Source organism: Alternaria postmessia (genome assembly GCF_024291825.1).
Source record: "Alternaria postmessia strain BMP 2775 chromosome Unknown scaffold_77, whole genome shotgun sequence".
Taxonomy (NCBI): Eukaryota; Fungi; Ascomycota; class Dothideomycetes; order Pleosporales; family Pleosporaceae; genus Alternaria; species Alternaria postmessia.
In genome coordinates, this window is record NW_026260150.1 from 62,587 (window position 1) to 85,060 (window position 22,474).

Here is a 22,474-nt window from a genome sequence, read left to right on the forward strand (position 1 = left end):
GAAAGAACTGTTTTAGCCGGCTGTCGAATCATTACCGAATATCCACAATCTCCAATCGAAGCGATGGCTCTTAGGCGGAAGGATGGGGACTGGGCACGGTCGGATTGGATAGCGAGTATTGGCGTTTTACTTGTCCTTGTTGTTGTTCTGGTCTGGAGTATCACCTCTTCCCCACCACTCTTGTTATTGCATGCTTTTGCGCAAACCTCTTTTGCATATCTTGGGCGTTTTGTTCCTCTGGGTTTAAATGGCGGTCTGATTGGCGTGCATTTTTGTGTGTATTGGATACCTTCGCTTTACCAAGGACTGAATCTATTTTGGCGGTGCTCAAGTCGCTCTTGCAATTCTGAAGAAAATTTGCCGCTGCAATAGGAAGGACTAGATTCGCTGATGAGTGAGGGCCATGGCGGGGCCAAGCGGGATTCAGCCGCACGCCTTGAAAGGGATGCATGCATTTTGGGGCACTCGCTGCCCTCTTTGCAAGTCTTGTGATTATGCGACTGCCTGAGTGACCAGAGTAGGCTTACTTGTACGGGTCATATGGCTGTTGTGATATATACCTGAATTGCGCTCGTTGCAGGAAACTAGAATGTCGCGATGCTATACTTGCTTTTTACGAGGCGCGGGTGTAAGACTCGATGTTATCGCCCACAAAAGTTAGTTTGGGGGCATGGCGTGAACAATTACTGATCGCAATGAATATGCTCTGTTTTATCATACTTGACTAGGGTAGACCAAGAATCCGCTGCATGCAGCTAGAGGAGGATTATTTTCGCGTCTCTCGCGCGCCTCGGTTGACGTCGCCGTACATGGATGCACGCCAAGCTGCCTGTAGACATGTCTGCTTCACCGGAGCGAAGCAGAACAAAAGTCCTTCAGCTTTCAGCCTCGTTGCCAACTCAGCAGCTGCGCAGGAGGCTTTTTTGCGCGCCCTGTGTACCGTTGGTTTGCACATTTTCGCCTGATGCATGGCTCCATTGGATTTGATTGTATCTGATGACATCACGTTTGGCCTAGCAAAGACAGCCCTCTCGGTAATCATGGGGGACGCGACAAGTCGGACTGCGCAGCGCAGTGCCTGTCGCATTATCTCCAGTCGTCGTCGACTTGCAACCCACCCCCCACTGCGTAAGGCTATCATGGCCCCAGTACGGTAGGACGGGAGCGCCTTGTTCGCTTCTCTTCACTTCGCGTTTATTCACCTCTTTGTCCAACTTGTTGTTCGATTTCACCACCTTCGTCGCTTCCCGCTTCATCGTAAATCTGGTAGAAGGCCCGCGCAACGCGTCGCGCCCGCCACCGTAACTGCCTCGACAGCTCTTTCCCTCCCAGCTGGACCGGCACGGCAGCCTGATATCTGGGCCTCACGCTCACTATTCACTTTCACCTCACCGCAGCACTCCTCACGCCCTTCCGCCGTAAAACCGCCTGCGCCGCACTCCTTGCGACACAACCCCCACCACCACCACCAACGCCCTTCGCTACAACCACCCCCTATTGCTTGGGTACTTCACCACGGCAGTTCCTTCCTGGATCAAGATGGCGTCGCAGGAGGCCATGAATATTCAAGAGCACATCGAGCTCATCAACACCGTTCTTCCCAACGTGAACGCCAATGACAAGCCAGTCTACGAGAACATGCTGATGGAGCTGTACCAGAGGCTATCAGATGAGCAGCGGCAAAGCGAAGCCGATGCTGAAGCCATGGCCAGAGCTTTCCAGTCCAACAACGGCAACAGCGATAACGGTGTCTGGGAACAGGGCCAACAACACGACCCCACAAACTACCACAGCGGCCCATCATATAGTAATGGTGCTTCATACGGCTTGCAGGTACCTTCGACGCCTCTGCCTTCTCTAAAACAGAGCCGGAAACGAAGCCTTGGGTTGTCTGACTTTCCTGAGGCTAAACGTGTCAGTGGGCAGCCAAGTCCGGTAACTCCAACTTCGCCCGCCGGCCCTTGGTCACAGTCGCTTCCGAGCCGGCAGTCCTTTTCTCATCATCAGTCCGAGCCTATACCCTTTGTTGACCTGACTGAATCTGACCCACCTTCGCCTGAAGGATTTGAGCTCCCTGCTCGTGCGTATGCGCAGTCCGATCCCATTCAGTATCAGTTCTATGAACCATTCCCAGAGTTGAACGCTTATCAAGGAGGGCATGATTATGGCGTCATGTCACCTGCTGATGCATTCAACCAGGAATTCATGGCTCCAGAAGAACTTGCTGAGTTTCTGATCGCTCCGAGTGCACCAGGCAGCGGTTACGGATTCCAGCAACCAGTCACTCATCATCAACAACAACGTGCCGGAGCAGGCTACCCTTATCCTTCTTTGCGAGGGAGAGATAGTGACGAGGACAACTATGGCAGTTTCCCTCTCAATGTTGACGAGGCGGCCGCGATAGAAAAGCTTTTCGAGAATATTAAGGATGATGGTGAGAACATCAAAGATCGAGAGCCCACCCCGAAGAATATGACTTGCATCCTAAAGGAGTATCAGCGTATCGGTCTCACATGGCTGCTCAAGAAAGAACGAGGCTCGACCAAAGGCGGCATCTTAGCAGACGAGATGGGTTTGGGCAAGACAATACAAGCTCTGGCTCTTATCTGTGCGAACCCATCCACTGACCTGGCTTGCAAGACAACACTCATTATTGCACCTGTTGCTCTTATGCGACAGTGGGAGAAAGAAATTGAACGCCATGTCCATCCTCGTCATAGGCTTAGTGTTCACCTGTACCATGGCAGCGGTAAAAACGCCGATTTCGCTCGGCTCCGTCAATACGATGTTGTCTTGACCACGTTCGGATCTCTCACCTCGGAGTACAAGCAGAGGGAGTCTTCGAAGGAGGCCATTCTCAACGACCAAGAGCTGCGTAATCCTAGCATGCGTCGCAAAGCTAAAGACAGGCTTGCGCTAATGGGACCAGAGTGCATGTGGTATCGTATCATCATTGACGAGTCTCACAACATCAAAAACAGAAACTCCAAGTCCTCCAAGGCTTGCGCTGATCTCATGGCTAAACACCGCCTGTGCATGACAGGTACGCCTATGATGAATAGCGTTGATGAGCTTTACCCGCTCCTCCGGTTCTTGAAGGCGGAGCCGTATTGTACGTGGAACAAATTCAGTCTCGAGATTGCCAAAGTAAGTGTAGAGTAGGACGATCTATAGTATCGTACTTCGCTGACGAATGGTAGCCCATGAAGACCACCAACGAGCACACCAAGAAGCGCGCGCTTGATCGCATCCAAATCTTGATCAAGGCCATCATGCTCCGACGTCAGAAAACCACCGTTGTCGATGGGGAGCCCATCTCCAAGATCCCACCTAAGCACTCCGTTATTGATAATGTGGAGTTTGAAGACGAAGAATATGCTCTGTATAAGGCTCTCGAAACCAAGTCGCAGCTTCAGATGAACAAATACCTGCAGAAGGGTACTGTCACAGCCAATTACGCCAATGTTCTGGTTCTACTGCTTCGTCTCCGCCAAGCATGTTGCCATCCTCATCTGATCAAGGACCTCAGCCAGCCGGCGACTGAGGGTATTGCCGAAGACGACCTCTTGATCCGTGCTGAAGAGTTGAATGATGATGTCATCGTGCGGCTGAAGGCAAACGATACGTTCGAGTGCCCAATTTGTCTCGAAGCTGATCCAAATCCGACCATCATCATTCCGTGTGGACATACGGTTTGTGGTGAGTGTGTCCAGAAGCTCATCGATCCAGCACTGCGTGCTGCACAGGATGGCAACGATGAGACCAGCACGCCCAGGTGTCCGCACTGTCGCGGCGAGCTAAAGGCTAAGCTCATAACGGACTACAAGCATTTCTGCAAAGTCCACTGTCCTGACCGTCTTGGGTCGGCCGACCTATCTGAAGAAGAGGAGGCCGTGGTCGAGGACGAAGACTCTGACTCCGACTCTGAGGACGAAGATGGCGCACCAGATATTGACAAGAAGGGTAACCTAGCTGGTTTCATTGTCGATGATGATGAAGATGAGTACGCAGCCGACGAGGCGGACGACGACGATAATGTTGGCTCCACACCCGAGATCAAGGTGAAGTCCGAGGGTAAGAAGTCGAACAAACGTAGCAAGGGTAAGGGTAAGGCACGCGCCAAGCCCAAGCAGACTCTTGCTCAACTCAAGAAGGAGTCGCTCCGCAACAAGAGCGCCAAGAAACGCTACCTGCGTCGTCTGGACAAGACCTACATCACGTCTGCGAAGATCAGCAGGACTGTTGAACTGATCAAGGAAATCAAGAAGAACGATGCGACTGAAAAGACGCTGGTCTTCTCTCAGTTCACGTCCTTGCTGGACCTTGTCGAAGTTCCTTTGTACCGTGAGAAAATCACATATCGACGCTACGATGGCAGCATGAAGATGGATGAACGTGCCGATGCTGTCAACGCTTTCATGGACGATCCAAACGAGAATGTCATGTTGGTTTCCCTGAAAGCTGGCAACGCTGGCCTCAATCTCTGGAAGGCATCGCGAGTGATTATACTGGATCCTTTCTGGAACCCATTCATCGAAGAGCAGGCTGTTGATCGTGCTCACCGCATGCCTCAGAAGCGCGAGGTCCATGTACATCGCATTATCGTGCCTGAGACCGTTGAGGACCGTATCGTCGCCATCCAAGACAGGAAGCGTGATGAGATCAATGCCGCTCTTGACGAGAAGGCATCAAAAAGTCTGACTCGTCTCAACTTGAATGAGCTCAAGTACCTGTTCGGTATGGGCTAGTGTATTCTCCAGAACGGACAGGTTTTCTCCTGTTTTCCCTTTTGTATGATCCTTCATGGTCTCGGTTCCAAGTCTCAATATTCCCCTTTCAGATACCTGTTTTTCACTACGACGTTGCGCAAGCATCTGTCTCCCGCATATTTAAACGCACGAACGCATACTTTCACATTTTGATACCCGATCTCAAAGATCAAGACTGCCTTTTCTCAGGGGGATATATATCGACGTAGGATGCGGGTATGTGGCGTTTTTGCTTCTACTTCACGGCGTACACGAAAGTGGATGGGAGTTCTAATGGCACAACGTAATATAATATCGACGTACAATTCGGTATTTAATGGACTTCGTTTTAATTGTGCCATCCGTATAGTAATGTTTCTGAGCTTACTCCATCTTCCAAGCCCATGATTTCGTGTGGCTGGGTTTACAGGAAACAGGTAACGTTTTCAACGATACGTTTGACAGATTGTGTGGAATGCGCTTGTTCTTTCGAGAAACAAACAACCCATTTATTACTGTTATCAATCTAGGAAAACTTGAGGAACACTTTTGCAAAGGAATCTAATACCAACAATGTCTTGAACCTGTTCTGTCTGACCCTAAAGTCCAACGCTTTGGTGTCTTTTCCAATTTTTGCCCATCGCACATAGTCTGTAATATATGCCCTTGTTAACTCAGACGCTTGAGCGCAACGTCAGTCACTTGCAACAAAGCGCTCGTCGAATACTTAGGTGTCAAGAAAACAAACTGATAGGGTTTTGTTGCATCGGATGTATGTTTCCACACGGAAGCATTTATGATGCGGGCTCAGTCCCGTCGCGCCTTGTTGCGCTGCCCAACAGTCTTTCCAGACTTCTGATTGCTGCACATCATTTACAAATCTACTACGCAAATGCGCAAGCACGCTCGCCTCCAGTGACTTAACGAGATGAAGCTCACCTTTGCGGCAGCCATTGGCACGCGTTAAGCTGTTACCGGTTGCATCCCCGCAGCGCATCCTATGCTCTTCTCTTACTTGTCCAGATTATTGTATGACGGTACGCACATATTTAAGAGCGCGAGGAATACAGCGGCGGCGATCTGCTAGATGTGCGCACCTCCTCTCAAGCACCTTTGCCACTCCTTGAACTTCAGCCTCGTTCACTTGCACACGCCAGATCGCGCTCTATCACGTTGCGTCCAGCAGCTTATGCTTGTCACTGTTCGTCACTTTGTGCGCCACCGTCACGCATCACGATCCAGAAAGACATAGTGAAGTATTCTCATATATTATCATCCAAAACAACAATTCTGCAAAAGACCCTTGAAATATGTGCCTGCCATACTGTCGTTCAATGTAAGACAGGAAGAGAAACCAAAAGAGATTAGGTATCGTGTCTATTCCTCGATTCCTTCAAGGTTTTGGGTAAGGCCTCTGGTGTATTTCGTCTTCCCCTTGTTCTTCTTATCATTCGGATTGCGCTTAGCTTTGTCGTCGAGGGCTGCATTACCTGGCGCTGAATTGCTGACAGTCTTCCGGGAGCTGTAGATAGCGCCGGACACAGGGATTGGGGAAATGGCATCGCTCGCGTTTGACCGGTCCCAAAGTAAGTACTCTCTGTTACTGATCGCTTTCTGTAAGGCAGAATACATACTCACCAGCTCTTTGACATTATTGCCGCTCTGGGAAGTCTCACTGATTCTGGCTTCGATGTTTTTCAGTTCATCTAAGGCTCTTGTCTTGAGTTGAGTGTCTGTCAACGGAACTTTTTCGGCGTTGGCATCTTTGATCATATCCCAGGTGACCGTCTTACCCCAGTTCATAAGATCGTAAACTCTGTTCGGACCATCTTTGAAAACCGCCTTTGGATGGTCGGTACACTGTGGCGACTTTACAGAAAAAGAGTTCATACAGCGGACACGAGGCGATTTTCCCTCATGATTTACGTATACCCACTCCAGGCAAAATCCAAAGATACCGTCCCGGAAAGCCTTCCGACTTTTGGCACCTCCCTCTGGCACGTGGTGGGACGATTCGAACGAAACGCCTGTGGCACCGTTCATCACATTGTCATTCCAGTCACCGCCCTTCCAGACACGGACGGTCTTGGAGTAGAGGTCGTCGAGATTGCGGATTACATAGTCGTCGGGTTGCGGTTGCTCCATGAAGGTGAGTCGAAGAGGAATCGACTTTGCTTTCTTGTCACCCTTGTGGTCTCCTGAGGTCAACTTGCTTTTGGTTCTGTTGAAGCTAGGCATCTTAGGCTGTCTCTGTGTCGTCTAGTAGCTGAGCTTTGCTATGAATAGTACGATGAGTGGCTATGTGTTGTAGTTGAGAGCACGATGGGCCAGTATCCGTCCTTATGACTGATGTAACTCGGAGTGTCGGAAATTGGAAGGTTAGGTGAGGGCGTCGATGGGTTGCGGATGTAAAGACTCTAAGTATGTGTACGTTGTCAGGAAGTTAGTTTTGATTCTCGGTAGAGAGGTCGAGAAGCCAGTGGAGCGAGGTCTATGCCGGTCCTGTCTGGTAGGGCGCTGAGGGCCTTTGATATACTGTGAGGCGCAAGGGGTGAATTACAGCAGCTCGAAAAGAGCCGTGACAGTCATTCATGGTAAGGCTCGTGTAGGTTTCGAGAGCACTGTACGTGATTCACAAGGACCGCAAGAGACGGAAAGCCCCATACTAATACCGACATATTCATACTTGGCTATGTGTGAAAAACCATTGCATGTAAGAGTTTTTTTTTGACGCCTGTCTCTGTTTCCGTATCTAGGCTGTCGGTTTCATGACATACAAAAGACCTCATTGGGACTGTTGCTTGGTATCATGTCGATTCTCTGCTTCGCCTCGCAGGACGTGGGACTACACGGTGGACGTGAACGATAGACCAAACGGGAACCTACCGTAAGCATAACGTAGAAGCTACACAATGTTGTTCCACTTCATGCTGAGGAAATTATATTGAGTGCTGTCTTTGTGAAAAAGCTCCGATAACGACCGTAGAAGTCCAGGTAGCTGCTCAGGCTTAGGGTATCAGCTCTTCTTCACTCATAGTTTTGCATTACGTGCGGTGCAACTCATCTTTTGAGCACTGACCTCACAGGAAGAGCGGTCTTGAAATATTATATTCACTCAGTGTGCCTGCGCCTTTCTTGCTATAAGATTCTTCCACACTGCGCCTTTATCTTCTTCCACTCTTTGTCTGACGTTGAGAACTCAACTTTGGAGACAGCAACGATCAAACTTTGAGTCGCACAATGATGTTTGGTCTCAAGAACAAGAAGCGCCTAAATGCCGCAACTACTGGCTTCTCTTCCGAACCCAAGCCTTCCGCGTCAACCCGTACTATTCAACGCAACTCATTCGAAAAGGTAGTTACTGCCGGCAAGAACCTCTGCTACAACCTTTCCGTCACCCTGACCCGCAAACCTTGTCGACAGACTTCGCCGATAAATCGGTCCACCTCAGCAAACCGCCCATCAAGCAACGCATCGACTGCCACAACATCCAACCAGAACTTAGACAACTGTGACGCGGGTTCGCTATGTCAAAAGTCTTCAAGCTCTACGTTACTAACTGAAAGTTCTCTCCTGGTTCTCGATTGTGGCGAGACGTTCTACGTGCCTGGCATCTCTCCTTCTAGGTCCCACCTGGATACAGGACGAGCACCTATTCAGGAACCAAACGGTCTTTCAGTATCCTCAATGGAATCTGCCACGTCTTGGAACAACACCAAATCTTTGGACCAACCTGAAGAGGAAACTCCTGCGGTGCCAGAGCAGCTCTATGTCAAGAAAGGGATGAAAAATCGTTTGTGTCGACATCTCAAGGCTACTTACAAGAATTTAATCCTCCCACGATTGCTCCGTTTTGGTCGCAATTCCAGTAGATATGGCTCCGCCGTTGATGAAGATGCGCCACCCGCAATCAATGAGCCAGTCGACCAGTGCGAAACCGTGGATACTGATTCAGACGACGACGACGACGACGACGAAGAAGAAGAAGAAGAAGAAGAAGAAGAAGAAGAAGAAGAAGAAGAAGAAGAAGAAGAAGAAGAAGAAGGTGATGGCTCCCACCCACGTTGTGACTTCCAGACTATTGCAGCCATTTCCGATACGAAGTACCATGAGCTCTTCAAGGCATGCAACCTGTTCCCTTCCGCCGATTGTGTAGCTGTAGTGCGTCGCGACAAAGGTGCATACAATGCAGCAACTTTTGTCGATGTCCTCGACGGTGGAAAAACCCATAAATTCGTGGTCCGCGTGCCTGGTCACGGAACACTTGAACACTGGACAGATGAAGATGCATACGTGTTAGAGCGCGAGGCCCAACTCATTGAGTACATTCGCAAGAACACTGCCGCGCCCGTCGCACAGGTTATCGACTATGCTACTGGCCACGAAAATGCGCTTGGCTTCCCTCACATTGTGATGACGATGCTGCCCGGTAAGCCTGCTTACACGCTCTGGTTTCCGGAAGGATACCCTTTTGTAGGGGACGACGATGTCTTCCGTGATGCGGACGTCCCCCCTCCCTACATCGAGAAAAGGCGCGTTGCATTTCTACGCTCATTAGCGAAGGTAATGACACGTATCCAAAGCCTTGAGTTTGATGGCATTGGAGTGCCTGCCTTTGATAACGATGGGAGACTTACTGGCACTGGCCCTACATGTCATTTCAAGGGCGCGTCCGATGTTTCATTCAAACGTCAACCAGCGGCGACTACTCAGGAGTATCTCCAGGCTCGAATGAAATCCAAGGTGAAACATTTGGATGAGCAGCACGAGCTCGGTGATTTGGACGGCCTCCTTGAAAACCTTGGTATTCGAACCATCCTCAACCTGGTCTTTGCTCAACCTGCTTTCCATGGACCGGCCGGCGAAACTTTTACTATCCATCATAACGATCTTGATCTGCAAAACATTCTTGTCGATGAAGAAGGCAATGTAACCGGCATCATCGATTGGGACAATGCCATGTCTGCACCACGCTGCGTCGGTGCTTCAGCCGTTCCAAGGTTTCTACGCAACGATTGGTTCCCAGAGTGGGAATCCAGGCTGGAGGTCTCGCCATATATGGCATGGAACTACCATCACTACCGTGAGATCTATGCAGCGGCTCTGGTTGAGGCCGGCAACATCGAGGATGCCAAATACACAACTAAATCTGCCCTCTATCAAGCCGCTATCGCTACATGCACCGAAGGTGTGAGCGACTACGACTTCATACCGAAATTACTCCACGAGATTCCCCATTGTCGCGTCGATGCCAGTGACTTCTTAAAAGGTCTGGGCATGGGTGCTTGGCATTCAGCAATTCGCATGCTCGAGACACACTTCGCAAAGATATTCGAACCAGAGCTGCCTTCCGAAGGTCTACTTGAGGCGCTAGACGTCGAGCTCGAGATGCAGACCACTTGGTGGTCATGTTGTGATGAGCTTCTTAACCTTTACGAGGATGAAAAGACTGATGACGTTTCTCGATCGTCACACATCAACTATTGATAAAGATCGCAGCTGTTCTCGGAAACGAACACCCCTTGTCTTAGCATCACCTTACTGTAGAAGATGACGTTCGGCTCTATCACCAGTGCTTAATCAACGTAATACATACTCTAACTGAACTATTGGCGCATTCTTACATGCACTTGCTAGCTAGCAGCATCGACAACGATAACACAAAAGCCTCAGAGCTAGTACAGAGGGTCATTTCGGGTTCTTCTTCTTGAATGACTGCAGTTGTTCTGTCTTTGTACTTGGGGTCAGCGAGCATATACATATACATTGCATTTTCCTACGCGAAATCATAAAACACAAAAATGAATCAAAGGATCTCTCATTCACGACCCAAGATGCTTAGTGATGTGACGTAGTTGGAGCTGTACTCCTTCGCACCGAGCCTCGTGTTCTGCGTTGGTGAATAAGGATGGCTTGCTTTACCCATCAGGAACAGCCAGCTCAATGTGGAGCATTCCTACCAGTACGATCCAATTTTCGTTTAAAACACCAAAACCGCATTATGTATATATGAATAGATCACCTACGCTTCGTGATACATCAATCTACGCGGATTCTCCTAGATTCAACGCCGACGGTCCCGGTCATCGCGGCGATAGCGATCTCGACTCCTGTCCCGGCGGCTGTCACGGTGGCGATTTGGGCTACGACTTCGCTCTCGCCTGCGGTCATTGTACCGTCCATCATCGCCATCGCGACGTTCGCGCTTGGGACTCCGGCTACGATTCCGCTTGAAGCGGTCGTCATGGTATTCCTCCCTCCTCTCACGCCTCCGTGTATCGTCCCGTCGTCTATCCTTGCCGCTGTCCTTTGGACCTTGTGTAGTATCTTGTGCAACATCTCGGTCGACGACCAGATTGTTTACAACAGAATCTGACATGATCTGGCGCCCGGAGCCATCGCGATACTGCTTTTTCTTCTCGAGATTGTCGATACCACCAAAACCGCCAGCAGCCCGCCTCCTCTTCTTATTTGTAACATCCCGCCAATCGTCGGCTATCTTTGAAACGGACTGGGAGAAGTCAACATGTATGCGGTGGTCGTCGATCAGAACACCATCCATCTTGAAATAGGCCTGCTCGCAATCCTTCTGGTTGGTGTATTCAATGAAGGCGTATTGCAGGCTATCACCTGTACGCTTGTCTCTAATGACCTCACAGCTAAGGATCTTGCCAAATCGCGAAAAGATGAGCTCCAGATCTTCGTCTTGCGTCACTGGGTTGAGCTTGCAGACGAACAGCACGTTCTCAGGGGGTGCTACTTCGGCGAATGGCAGATCGCCAACCATCTCAAGCGTAAGTGCTTGTGCGCGCGCCTCACGTTCTCTGCGAACCTTTTCCAAGGCTTCTGGGTCATTGTCCTCGTCGAGGTTTTCATCGTATGCGACGCGGACGGTGGCGAGCTGCGCAGCCGAGGGCACGGGGCTCTCTGGTGGCTCGGCGAGGCCCGAGGGGTCGTCGTATGGATCATCGAGGACGACGGTGTGTAGTATGCGAATGTCTTTGAGTGGCTGTCCCTGATCGTCGATATATGCTGTGTTAATCTTGTCCAGTGTGTCAAACCCCTCTACGACTGTGCCGAATATGGCAGCTTTGCCGTCGAGGTAGTCAATGTTTTGTCCCAGGGTGATGATGAACTGGCTCCCAGCGAAGCGCTCGTCTGGATCTTCGGGATTGGGCGCGGTAGCCATGCTGACGGTCCCCATGTCGGCATGCCTGAGTTTCGGCCTGAACTCGGGCACGAACGTCTTCTTCGCTGGCTGGGCAGGGTCGAGCAAGCCCCATATTGAGCGGCCGCCGTCACTGTCTTTGGAACCGGGGCCGATGGGATCGCCAGTCTGGAAGGAGAAGTTTGGTTGGACGCTATGGACGGGGGCAAAGTTGTAGTACTTGACTTTGCAAAGCTTGAGGAAGCTAAGGCGACAAATTGTCAGTGTCTATTGTATGCTCAGCTTGGGAAGACAGCGGGATGGAGCATGCAGCATGCAGGTGCAAGAACCCAAGGCGCGTAGGGATTGGGCCGACTTACTTTTCACAGCATTTGGGCGCATCGTCGACCAACAGGTCGATGGTGATGTCGCCGAGTGACGTTTCCAGCAGCACAGACATGGTTTGGGTGGTGTCGTGCCGCAAACAAGTGTTTGTCGCAAATGTTCGTCAACGCGCGCGCGACAGCAGCGCCCGAGACCGCGTAGCCTTGCTGCTTAGTCACCATGACGTAACACTCGAACCGGCTTAGCTCCAGGTACTGTCGCCTTTCTCCATCTTCACGTCTCGCAAGCTGCGGAACCAATACTCTCTGGGCAACGTGTCCCAGCAGCCTTCAGGTCATCTCGCACTCCATTCCACATCACTTCTCATTCCCCACCACCCGCACACAAGGGTGGGGGTTGGACCAGACACCGCTGCTCCGACACATCGAATTAGAGACGCGCAAAAGCGACGCAGACTTCCGTGTCTGTCAAGCCTCGTCCAGAAATAGCAAGGGCATCTGGAATGAGCTTTAAGTACCTACAAGAGGCGGGCCGTTGAGTGTTACCCGGTGTCTGACAGCTATCCATGTCCAATGTTCGGGAAGCCGCTGCACTGCCTGCTGCACATCGATCCGAAATCCCCAGCCCCATCATGCCAGGGGTCTTCAGCCAACGAGCCATCTGCCACTTGTGCCAAAGTCTGTCGAGATGTGCACTAGGCATAGCTCCCCGTCGTCGGTTGCTGGAATTCTGGAAGCGGGCCTCTACTTCTCGCTTCGACCTGTTACCACCCGAAGCCTGACAGCTCGGATCCGTGAGCGAACCCATTGTTTCTATACTCATGTGCTATAACGTCGGCTCGTCGGCAAAACAACTCCACAGTCATCGCTGTGCATTAGCTCTCATGAGCTCTCCTATCTCATGGAGAAGACACAGCATGGCTGATAATTACAAGTGTGGTAACACCGTCACTATCAAAACGGTTCTTTAACACTTCGCTCGTGTATACTTGCACATACTATGTCTATAGACGCACAGAGACGATGGATCCGCGAGCCTTGTAAGCGGCCTGTCATCCCAGCCCCACGGACCTCCCACAGGTCATGGATATAATTCAACTTGCCACAGCTGTGCAACACCAAGTAACCACTGGTGCAAATCTTTGCTTACTGTAGGTTGAAAACTTTGATCAGCAAAGACTGCTTTATGATGATAGATCGTCTGTGGAGACTGTACATCAAAGTTTGCTTGCTCCTTGGCGTATTTCATGCTGCGCTCATTGGCTTGTCGGAAGAGGGATCGCGCCTTTTCATCGTAGGCTCATGGAAGGATCTCACTTCTAAAGCCGAAGCGCCATAGAGCTCTCGGCACTCCAGGGCGTGCTTGTCTCGACAGCCCGCTGATCCAAAATTTAAGCAGTCTGAAATCCGACTCATTGAACGCGCAACATCGTTTTAAGAAGCGCTATGTAGCATGTCTCTCAAGATCGGGCTTGGATGTAACGATCTAGAAGCCGGAACATCGTCAACAAGTACCGTATCGGTCAGCCTTGTCTGGAATAGGTATGTTACCCATCGGAACTCTTCCCCAGCTTTCCCCGTATACCCGTTCACCATGGGGCTATGAGGCACGCAAGCGGCAGCGTACGTTTTCCGGTGTGCAGGGCCGTTGAATAACTAGCCGTGAAGTTGTGTACTTCCTGCATGATCTCCAATGATCAAACCTATAGAGTTGGACAGATTGCAGGCAAATGACGTGATTATGGTTTTGAGCAGTGGACTTGATTCGGACTCAGGCCCACCAGCAACTTCCTTACGAAAGTGGCTGTCATCTGCAGGTACATTTCATTGCAAACCATTAGCACTCAATGCGGTTATTTGGACTAACAGAATATAGTCCATGGGATCAAACATGCCAATGCATATTTTGTGCGCTACTGAGCATCAACACTCGTAGATAGCAGCCTTTCCAAGACGACAGCCTTACATTGCCACTACGAAGTTCGCGCTTCAAAGATCGAGCGTATTCAACGATCTCAACACCCCTGCGAGTCTTGCTTATTCGTCATAGGTCGGGGCAGGCTGAATTACAGCATCAAATCCGTGCCTCATATCCCGGATCCGCGGTAGTACCACGCAGGTTACAAACATTTTGCGGCTGTTTGCCAAAGGCCACTCCTAGTCGATAACGTGGCCTGTTTGTAATAGGAGAGAAATCAGCGTTTGCCCGACTGACCTATTTGCTGAAGCCTCACAGCCGTATGGAGATCCCTTATGGGAAAAGTAGCGCCCATACCTTGAGCCTCCGTAGGTCTCTAGTCGGCTCTGGCGTTTGTTATGAAGCGGGTTCAGAACACTACCTAAGCGGTACCATGTTTCACCTGTCTTCTTCCCCACGGCGCTTGGATAACGCTCTCTTGGAAGCGCATGCTCAAGGCCCCTGTCACCTAGCGGTGACTGTATCGCGCATGCATGCATGCAGGTGTCCGAGGAGCTAACAGGATGGCCTTGTCAGTGGAAAGTACAAACAGTTCCGCGTTAAATGCTCTGATCGAAGATAATCATCCGCATTGCCCCAGCCACGTCAATCATTGAGCGAATCTTTCAAGCTAGTGTCACTACGCAAGAGACTCGTTTGGGCTATAAACGTAGTCCTGCCATCCGATCATCGTTTGATCTGCTCACCGGTCGATTACACCTTTCCGTGGAGCAATGCTCACGGTCCAGTCATTGCCTATTAAACATCCTTGACTCGAACATCGCATTTCGTGAACACTATCCGAGTCATCGCTAAGCGCAGTTTGTCAACAACCGTCGTTCTGCTTCTCGGTGTGATGCAAGTCGAACCCTCAAGTCAACTCGATCTCATAAGACTAACATACAATTGATTCGCCAGTATGTCAGTCATGGAGTACGACACCTCAAGACGCTGTTTGTCTCACAGCCTATCATACCCGAACTACACCTACGAACGTAATGCTCCGCTAGCGCTATCTCACAGCACGAGAGAAAACCCGCGCGGTTATCCCATAGGCGGTATGCACAGCCGAGCTAGCATGGAAGATTCTTTGATGGGAACCGGGGCAGCGAGACGTCGCATTGCTGTAGCGGTAAGATAATGAGTGCTTCGAGATCAGTCGATACGTTCCTGCCGGACCGACAGACACAATCACCTCCCTTCTTGTCAAAGTTTTACTGACATACGATCCAGTGCGCACGGTGCCGCAAGAGAAAGATCCGATGCAGCGGTGATCCTGGAAATGGCACTGGTTGTGCAAACTGTCGACAGGCCGGGGTAGATCCAACGCATTGCCAATTTCACAGAGTACGTCAGACGATTACATTGCGTATATGTGCTAAGTCTGTCAGGTGGGATCCGACGCTGTTCATAAGGTGATAGATGACAGGAACATGGCTTATAGCCTTAGTGGTATGGCCAGTGGCATGGCTAGTGCGCACAACATGATGTCCGTTTACTCTACAGGAAGCAACAGCGCTCTTTATCAACGCCCGATATCGGCTCAGCAATACCAGCAGCTCGACACAAAGCCAATGTGCTCGTCAAATTGGACCATACCTTATTCCGATGACACGTCGCCAGTTGACGCTTACAGTCTTGAGCAATCTCAGGCATACATATCTCAGTCTACAGCAGTAGCAAACACAAGCATGTATTCACCTTCATTTCGCTGGACTCAGCCGGCGACAAAGGCTATCCAACAGGGCGGCATATACTTCGACCAGGGCTTGCATTTCCCTCATACAAACCATCGACTAGCTACGTCTTCGGATATATCCCCGTTCAATACCGGGGTGTCGTCTCTGCATTTGTCGTTACCCGAGAAGGCCCATACTCAACGACCCCTTCCTCTAGAATCCAGTGTACCTCGGAGGCAACTCCCAATGCCGCAGCCCAGTCCGGCACAGACCAATCGTAATGTTGTAGACCAGATGCAGGATGCTCGTCTTCGCTCTGCTCAGGCAATCGGCACCTCTGCTGTGGACAGTAGGACCTCATTCGCGAAACCTTCACTACCCTGGGCCAACGACGGTGAAAATCACACAAATGCATCCGCGGCCATACCGGCAGATGCCTTTACGCAAGCGATATCCCCAGTCGTGTCAGACAATGCGGAGAGTAGAATAGGCTATCTGCCGAACACAACATCCACTGCTGATGACACAATAACAACAACCACTGCATCCCATCTGGAGCTCAACTTCAGCACGTCTGGTCTCCTTGATGCGATGAGTGCACCAGCGCCAGCTACAAATTACTCTTATGTACGCGAAAGTCGTCAGATGGCACGACCAAGTTCCCAGACGAATCTATACAGCTATAGCCCCAGTTCTTCGTCAAAGCGAAACTCATTAAGTGGTGAGTCTGCGAGCGATTGCGCACTCGTAAGCGGTCATCGCTATACGCCTCTCAACCACTCTCAGTTGCAGAGCTCACCTGGAAATCGCAGCTTGCATCACGAGTCATACCAAAGCCGGAACGTGCAGCTCCATCGCACTTCCATGGGGAGCCTCAATAGCACTTACTGAGATACTCGTACCTGGTTGCATGACCGGTTGATCTCCATCCGTCAGCCCATTCATCCCATCTTTACTGCGATACACACGCCTTTCATCAGCAACCTGGCGTACTCAAAACGGCTTGACGATATGTCAATGTACAAGACCTTACAAGGACCGCATTCTCCCAGGAGAGTTTGAGTCCCCCGCGCATTACCTTCACGCATCCTGGACTCGGAACTCGGATTACCAAGCGCTTTGCAACTTCCATGAGCATATTTCTTGACCCAGTCACATTTGACTTTCGATGTTGTTCTCGCCGAACGGCAAGCCTTCCTCGGCTGAATTTGGCTCGTCTTTCTGTACTGCTTATATGATACTGCATTGTAACGCGATATGTTTGTCACACTGTTCTATATCATATCACTTTATGTGTCATCGCCGGGCTACGACACAATACTTTATCGCACGGGCGGTTAATGTGTTTCATTGTATACCAACATCAGTATCATGTCTTTTGACCAAGACAAAACGCCAGGGCCACTCTTTAAGCACATCCCGCATCCTTATCAGGTTCACATTCTCTCACTATGGGGAAGACACATCGAAGCTTAGTATGTATACGATTGCGGCGCATGCGACACCACAAAAACATAGCCGGTCATGTACTGGATACTTTGTACTGATTAGCACAAGAGGGGTCGAGGACGAATAATGATAATCGTAACGAAATTTAACCCTATGGCTCCACCCTACAAAATGGGTAAGATGCTGCCACAGCTTGACACGCGTTGCTAAGCACCTCTCATGTCATTTGAAGAGAGTATGTGCGTCCTCACTTCCCTGAGGTATCTGCCTTAGCTGTATTACCATATTTTGACAGGCTACCCCTACCTTGCTGGCAGATACATTTGCTCGAGCCTAGTTTGCATGTCACCGACTTCAGAGATCTCCCTGCAGGACTCCCGAGTAGGATACACACAGCTCCTCACGGAGACTAGACCACGAAGTCTTCTTTAGCAATACGCTCTCTGCCTCGTCCCGGTACACGCCAGAATACACACCGCCCTCATCTTCTGCACCAAACGCAGTAGACAAACGCGTTTCAGAAACGGGTCTCCGCTGCATCTGGACCCTGCTGCAAGGCAGATACAGGTATACCACCTTGTCCACGTTACACAAGTCTGCACACACAGAAGCACAAGGCCGGTCAGCAGGTGTCACACAGGATGTGCAGGAAAGAGCGTAGTATGGGGCTCCACATGCACACCGCACGCTCAGGGATCATGTTGGATAAATCGCATGTGCGCTGTGTGAGAGCGGTAATGGATGAGGAAAGGGGCCGATGGGCGGCATGGGCATTGTATGTGAATGGGGAAGAGATGCCGGTGATGGGCTGGTGTACAAAGGTGATGAGCAGCAAGCTAGAAGATGGCTTGTGGTATCGAAGGCTGTGACGTTGGTCTGGTTTGGGGTTGAGGAGGACGGACGAGCACTTGAAGGGTGCGTCGTGCTCCTCCACTAAGATCATTTGCCGCTAACGGACGCTAGGGTGTTGGGGGTGAAGGCTTTCGCTCAGCCTTGTCTTCCTTCGTCCTACACACTGCTCCTTTCCCGTCCAGCATCAGATATCTCTTAGTCAAGAAGAAAGGCCACACCGCTCAGTCACGATCGGTATAATGATAGAAAAATAGCGAATATGGCGTCACATCCAGGGCGCGAATGCTGTCAATCCATATATGTACGATAAGCCTACTCCAAACAGACACTTGTCTCTTCTCTTGTGTTCAGTAAGTGCTCATCGTAACACCCAACCTCCCTCCGTCATTAGCAAGTATCAGTCCATTACAGAAGCTGCCCGCCCGACTCGCAAGATACAATATTGTTCCACTCATTTCCTCTTCTCCCCCAAACCGACGTGCGGGGATAAAGTTCGGATCGTCGACGCTCTCCGTACTGGGATCTCTGCTCTCAATAATAGTATTGGCCATTTCTGAGGGAAAGACTAGTATATCTAATCAGCGGCAAGTCTCTAGAGTTGGGAGATTTGGAAGACGTGCATCCAGGTGCTAAAGCGTTAATCCGAATACCGTGCGGTGCAAGTCCCGTGCTAGCGTGTTTGACCATATGTGTGATGGCTGCTTTGCTCCCTGCGTATGCCGGCGCGCACTGCCACTCACGCAAAAAAGCGCCAACGCTAGATGTGATGATGACTTGTGACTGTATACTCGGTACCTTGCTGCCTTCTCCAAGTGGCTTACCAAAGCCACCATCCAGTGCATTCTTGTTCCCTGCATCCAATAACTCAAGGAAAGCGAACATGCTGAAGTATGTCGCAGTTGTGTTGACATGGAATGTCTGCGCAAATTCCTCCATGGCTGTGTCTTCGAATATGTTCTTTCGCAATTCTTGGACGCCGAGACCTGGCACGAAGCTTGATGTTGGACCTAGAATACCAGAATTTGCGACAAGTAGATTGATGAATCCGACATCTTTAGCGATGGTATCAACGGCGGCTTGTAGTGATTCTTTCGATGTTATGTCGCATTGCAGTGGGATAAGGCTTTCATGCTGTGCAGCTGCGAGTTCGAGTTTGTCTTTGCGGCGACCCAGAATGTATACTTTGGAAGCGCCTGCAGATACGAGAGCTTTGGCTATCATAAAACCAATACCTGGGTGCAATATTAGCGGTGCGACTAGAATCGTGGTTTGTTGAGGACTGCAGTGAGAACTCGAATCAGAACAAGATCATATGGAGATACGATACCTGTACCTCCGCCCGTGACAACAGCAATCATCTCCTGAACATGGAACAAGTTTAGAATATCCATTTCAGCGCTCGTGTACCACTCGGTCCTTCGCGAAGTGAGTAATCGTAACGCGAATGTTCTTGTACTATTGCTCTCAGCTCACCCCCTGTTTATTGATTGGTAATTCTACATATGATAAACCACTTGGAAACTATAAATGAAGTTACACATAACTTGGCAACGATGTTAAGCTTCAGAGTGGGATTGACGCTTGTAAGATGGTGAAGTGCGATAACGCCGCAAAATCCGACGGCGTCTCCAATGTCCATGCGTCGGCTTACGAAACCAGTGATCAAGATCGAGAAACGAACATCAGAGTAATCCGTGACGCTCTTTGATCAAATCTGCAGCCTAAATGCCGTTAGCAAAGATGGCTGTCATATAATCTCTATCGGTATCTTACCTTCTCTGCCCCAGCATATACACTAGCCTGTGGCCCACCACCAGCGACAAGAGGCCACGTGCTCGCATCTACTACGCTAATCCTGCGTGTTCCATAGACTCTGTTTTGCGGGTCGACAACACCACCGTCTTTCCTTGCCATCATAGCGGCCGTACAACATTGATGCGCGTTACTTGGCTCCAATGCTGCTTTGATACTCTCTTTGATGTCGTCCTCGTTTTCAATGCCTGGCGCGGGTGCTGTCTCGATAGGACCAAGGATAGCAAGATCAGGTGTGGCCATAAGTTCCCGGTTTTTCATATAGATGGCATACAATATATCAAGATCGGTCGAATCGGTGATTGCGCCATAGTCAATGAGTGGGGCATCGAGGACATTAGTAGATTTTATCTTGATAGATCCACGGCTAAAAGGACGCGTCATGTAGATACTTGTCTCTGGTCCAGTGTTCCATGACAAGCCACCCACAGCCTCCGTGTTGATGCCCTTGGTTATGATGGCACGCTGTTTCTCGTAACCAGCGAGTATGGATGGGTCGATATCTTTGCCCAGTATATCGGCAGGAGATATTGAAGCCGCTTTAGACATAATTGATACGGAGGCGTTTGTGAAGTTCGAAAGAGGCAGCTGAATGATTAGATTGCCAGTTGTACCAGTAAGGTCGTATGCGCTCGGCTTCCCCGTGTTATAGAGAACGCGTTGCTCCATGGCATATGTAGCGTTAGACTGCAAGGATCCACCGTTTGGAACGTGGTTGGACGTGTCTGGATCGATCAGTACTTCTATCTTCTCAAATTGGTAATTGGCTACGTACAATTGTAATTCACCTTCAGAACTAGATGATCCTGCAGGTTGCGACCGACGCCAGGGAGCTGGGAGATCGGCTCGATACCAAGATTCTTGAGATGAACTGGGTCACCAATCCCAGAGAGTTGTAGTATCTGTGGTGTATGTACGCTTCCAGCAGCTATAATGACTTCTCTGCTTGCTTGGACAGTACCTCTCGTACCATCGGAAGTGCTAATATGATCAACACCTACAGCGGTGAGATTTTCGAAAACGACACGCGATACTGCTGTATTCGGAAGGATGTGATAGTTCGGTCTTACAGCATCCCTGTCGTAGCGGTTGATGCGAGCTGAAGAACGCGTCTGTATTTTAGGATCGATAGAGCGAAGAAGGCGGAATACGCCTTGGGCGCGCCCACCGTTGGGATCCAAAGTCGGCTGGATACCCAAACTTAGTGCTCCATTGTACTTATTGGCTATACCGGCAGTCAGTTTTCAGTAACTAAAGTTGATTAACACCGGCTCACCACTTCCTGGGTAGTCGTACGGAGCATGACTGGCTTGCACCGGGCCGTCAGAGCCATGTATGGCGACGTCCCACGTAATGTTATGACGTCCCGCATATTCTGCATCTGGTGCTGTAAAGGTCTCACTCTGATTCAGGTCAGCGTCATGTTTCGAGACCCAGGAGACCATATACCTTCTTGAAATACGGAAGCAGATCGAACCAACCCCAGCCCGTCGCCCCCAGCTCCTCCCACGCGTTGTAAAGCTCAGCATCCGATCGATGGAAGAACATCGCATTGACTACAGACCCACCACCCACAACTCTACCACATGGCACACCAAATGACGCATTGTTAAGCGCGGTTTGTGGTGTACTCATTAATGGTAGCCAGAGGTACGGTACTGGGAAATATGCGCCAGGGATCATGACGCCGTCCTCTTTCAAGTCGAAAGGGCCATATTCGATGACCAGTACAGTAACTGTTGCTAAAAGTTAACTGAAACATCTTGGAGATTGGGTGTGATCTACCATCTGGATTCTCCGTCAAGCGATCTGCAACGGTAAGCCCTGCAATACCACCGCCGACGATGACAAAATCATAGGTCGTCTCATTGGTGAACTGCCTCGCATCGACGACCTTGGCAGTGCGTCCAAGATGTGAGCGAGCCTGCACGATCATCGCACAACACAAGGCGAGGACAGTCAGTAGCAGCATTTTCAGATGCTGGAAGGTAAGGAAGGATGAACATGTTGGAGGGGAGTAGCAGACAAGTGATCTTATCAAAAATCAACTTAGCCATAAAGTATTGGATGTGCATACATGAAGATCCAGGAGTTACTTCCAAGCGACCTGTAGGCCCTGTTTTCCCACGCAATTATGGCAAGAACGGAATAGATTGCTTGCTGTAATTCATTGGTCGTTGCTACTATGGCGGACCGGGCCCCTGGCTCGCCTGTCCTTGCACATGGAGCGCTAGAGGGGAGAAACGTTGTGAACGGTGTCCATGCATCGTTCTTGCTCGCGAAAGGAGGTGGATATACAGGACATACAAGGCAGGTAGGAGGAGCCAACGGTTGTGAGGGCTGAGCCATGTTGGAGTGTTAGTCTGTGTCTGTGCGACTTCACGTCGTCATAGTTTCCCAGCCCAGTCGCGTCGCGTATCCTTCGACTCGATCGATCACGCGTCAGCCTTATGGAACCCGGTCTAACACTACAGGCGTCCACATGT

The 22,474-nt window shown here is 50.3% G+C and overlaps 5 protein-coding genes across 5 annotated transcripts; 2 read left to right on the forward strand and 3 right to left on the reverse strand.

Moving 5' to 3' along the window:
* Positions 1 to 1,139: 1,139 nt before the first annotated feature.
* J4E82_008884 (uncharacterized protein) lies at positions 1,140 to 4,748 on the forward strand (the record flags this gene model as incomplete). The annotated part of the gene is made up of 3 exons (XM_051735114.1): positions 1,140 to 1,148; positions 1,540 to 3,147; positions 3,201 to 4,748. The coding sequence occupies 3 exons, from the start codon at positions 1,140 to 1,142 to the stop codon at positions 4,746 to 4,748; spliced, it is 3,165 nt and encodes a 1,054-aa protein (XP_051585128.1).
* A 1,377-nt stretch (positions 4,749 to 6,125) lies between these two features.
* On the reverse strand, positions 6,126 to 6,986 carry J4E82_008885 (uncharacterized protein; the record flags this gene model as incomplete). The annotated part of the gene is made up of 1 exon (XM_051735115.1): positions 6,126 to 6,986. The coding sequence occupies one exon, from the start codon at positions 6,984 to 6,986 to the stop codon at positions 6,126 to 6,128; it is 861 nt and encodes a 286-aa protein (XP_051585129.1).
* A 1,002-nt stretch (positions 6,987 to 7,988) lies between these two features.
* Positions 7,989 to 10,235, forward strand: J4E82_008886 (uncharacterized protein; the record flags this gene model as incomplete). The annotated part of the gene is made up of 1 exon (XM_051735116.1): positions 7,989 to 10,235. The coding sequence occupies one exon, from the start codon at positions 7,989 to 7,991 to the stop codon at positions 10,233 to 10,235; it is 2,247 nt and encodes a 748-aa protein (XP_051585130.1).
* A 577-nt stretch (positions 10,236 to 10,812) lies between these two features.
* On the reverse strand, positions 10,813 to 12,355 carry CYP6 (Peptidyl-prolyl cis-trans isomerase cyp6; the record flags this gene model as incomplete). Its single annotated transcript, XM_051735117.1, has 2 exons — positions 10,813 to 12,160; positions 12,276 to 12,355. The coding sequence occupies 2 exons, from the start codon at positions 12,353 to 12,355 to the stop codon at positions 10,813 to 10,815; spliced, it is 1,428 nt and encodes a 475-aa protein (XP_051585131.1).
* A 7,503-nt stretch (positions 12,356 to 19,858) lies between these two features.
* Positions 19,859 to 21,960, reverse strand: J4E82_008888 (uncharacterized protein; the record flags this gene model as incomplete). Its single annotated transcript, XM_051735118.1, has 6 exons — positions 19,859 to 19,897; positions 19,950 to 20,713; positions 20,764 to 21,213; positions 21,265 to 21,391; positions 21,438 to 21,724; positions 21,774 to 21,960. 6 exons carry the CDS (start codon positions 21,958 to 21,960, stop codon positions 19,859 to 19,861), a joined length of 1,854 nt encoding a protein of 617 aa, XP_051585132.1.
* Positions 21,961 to 22,474: the final 514 nt, after the last annotated feature.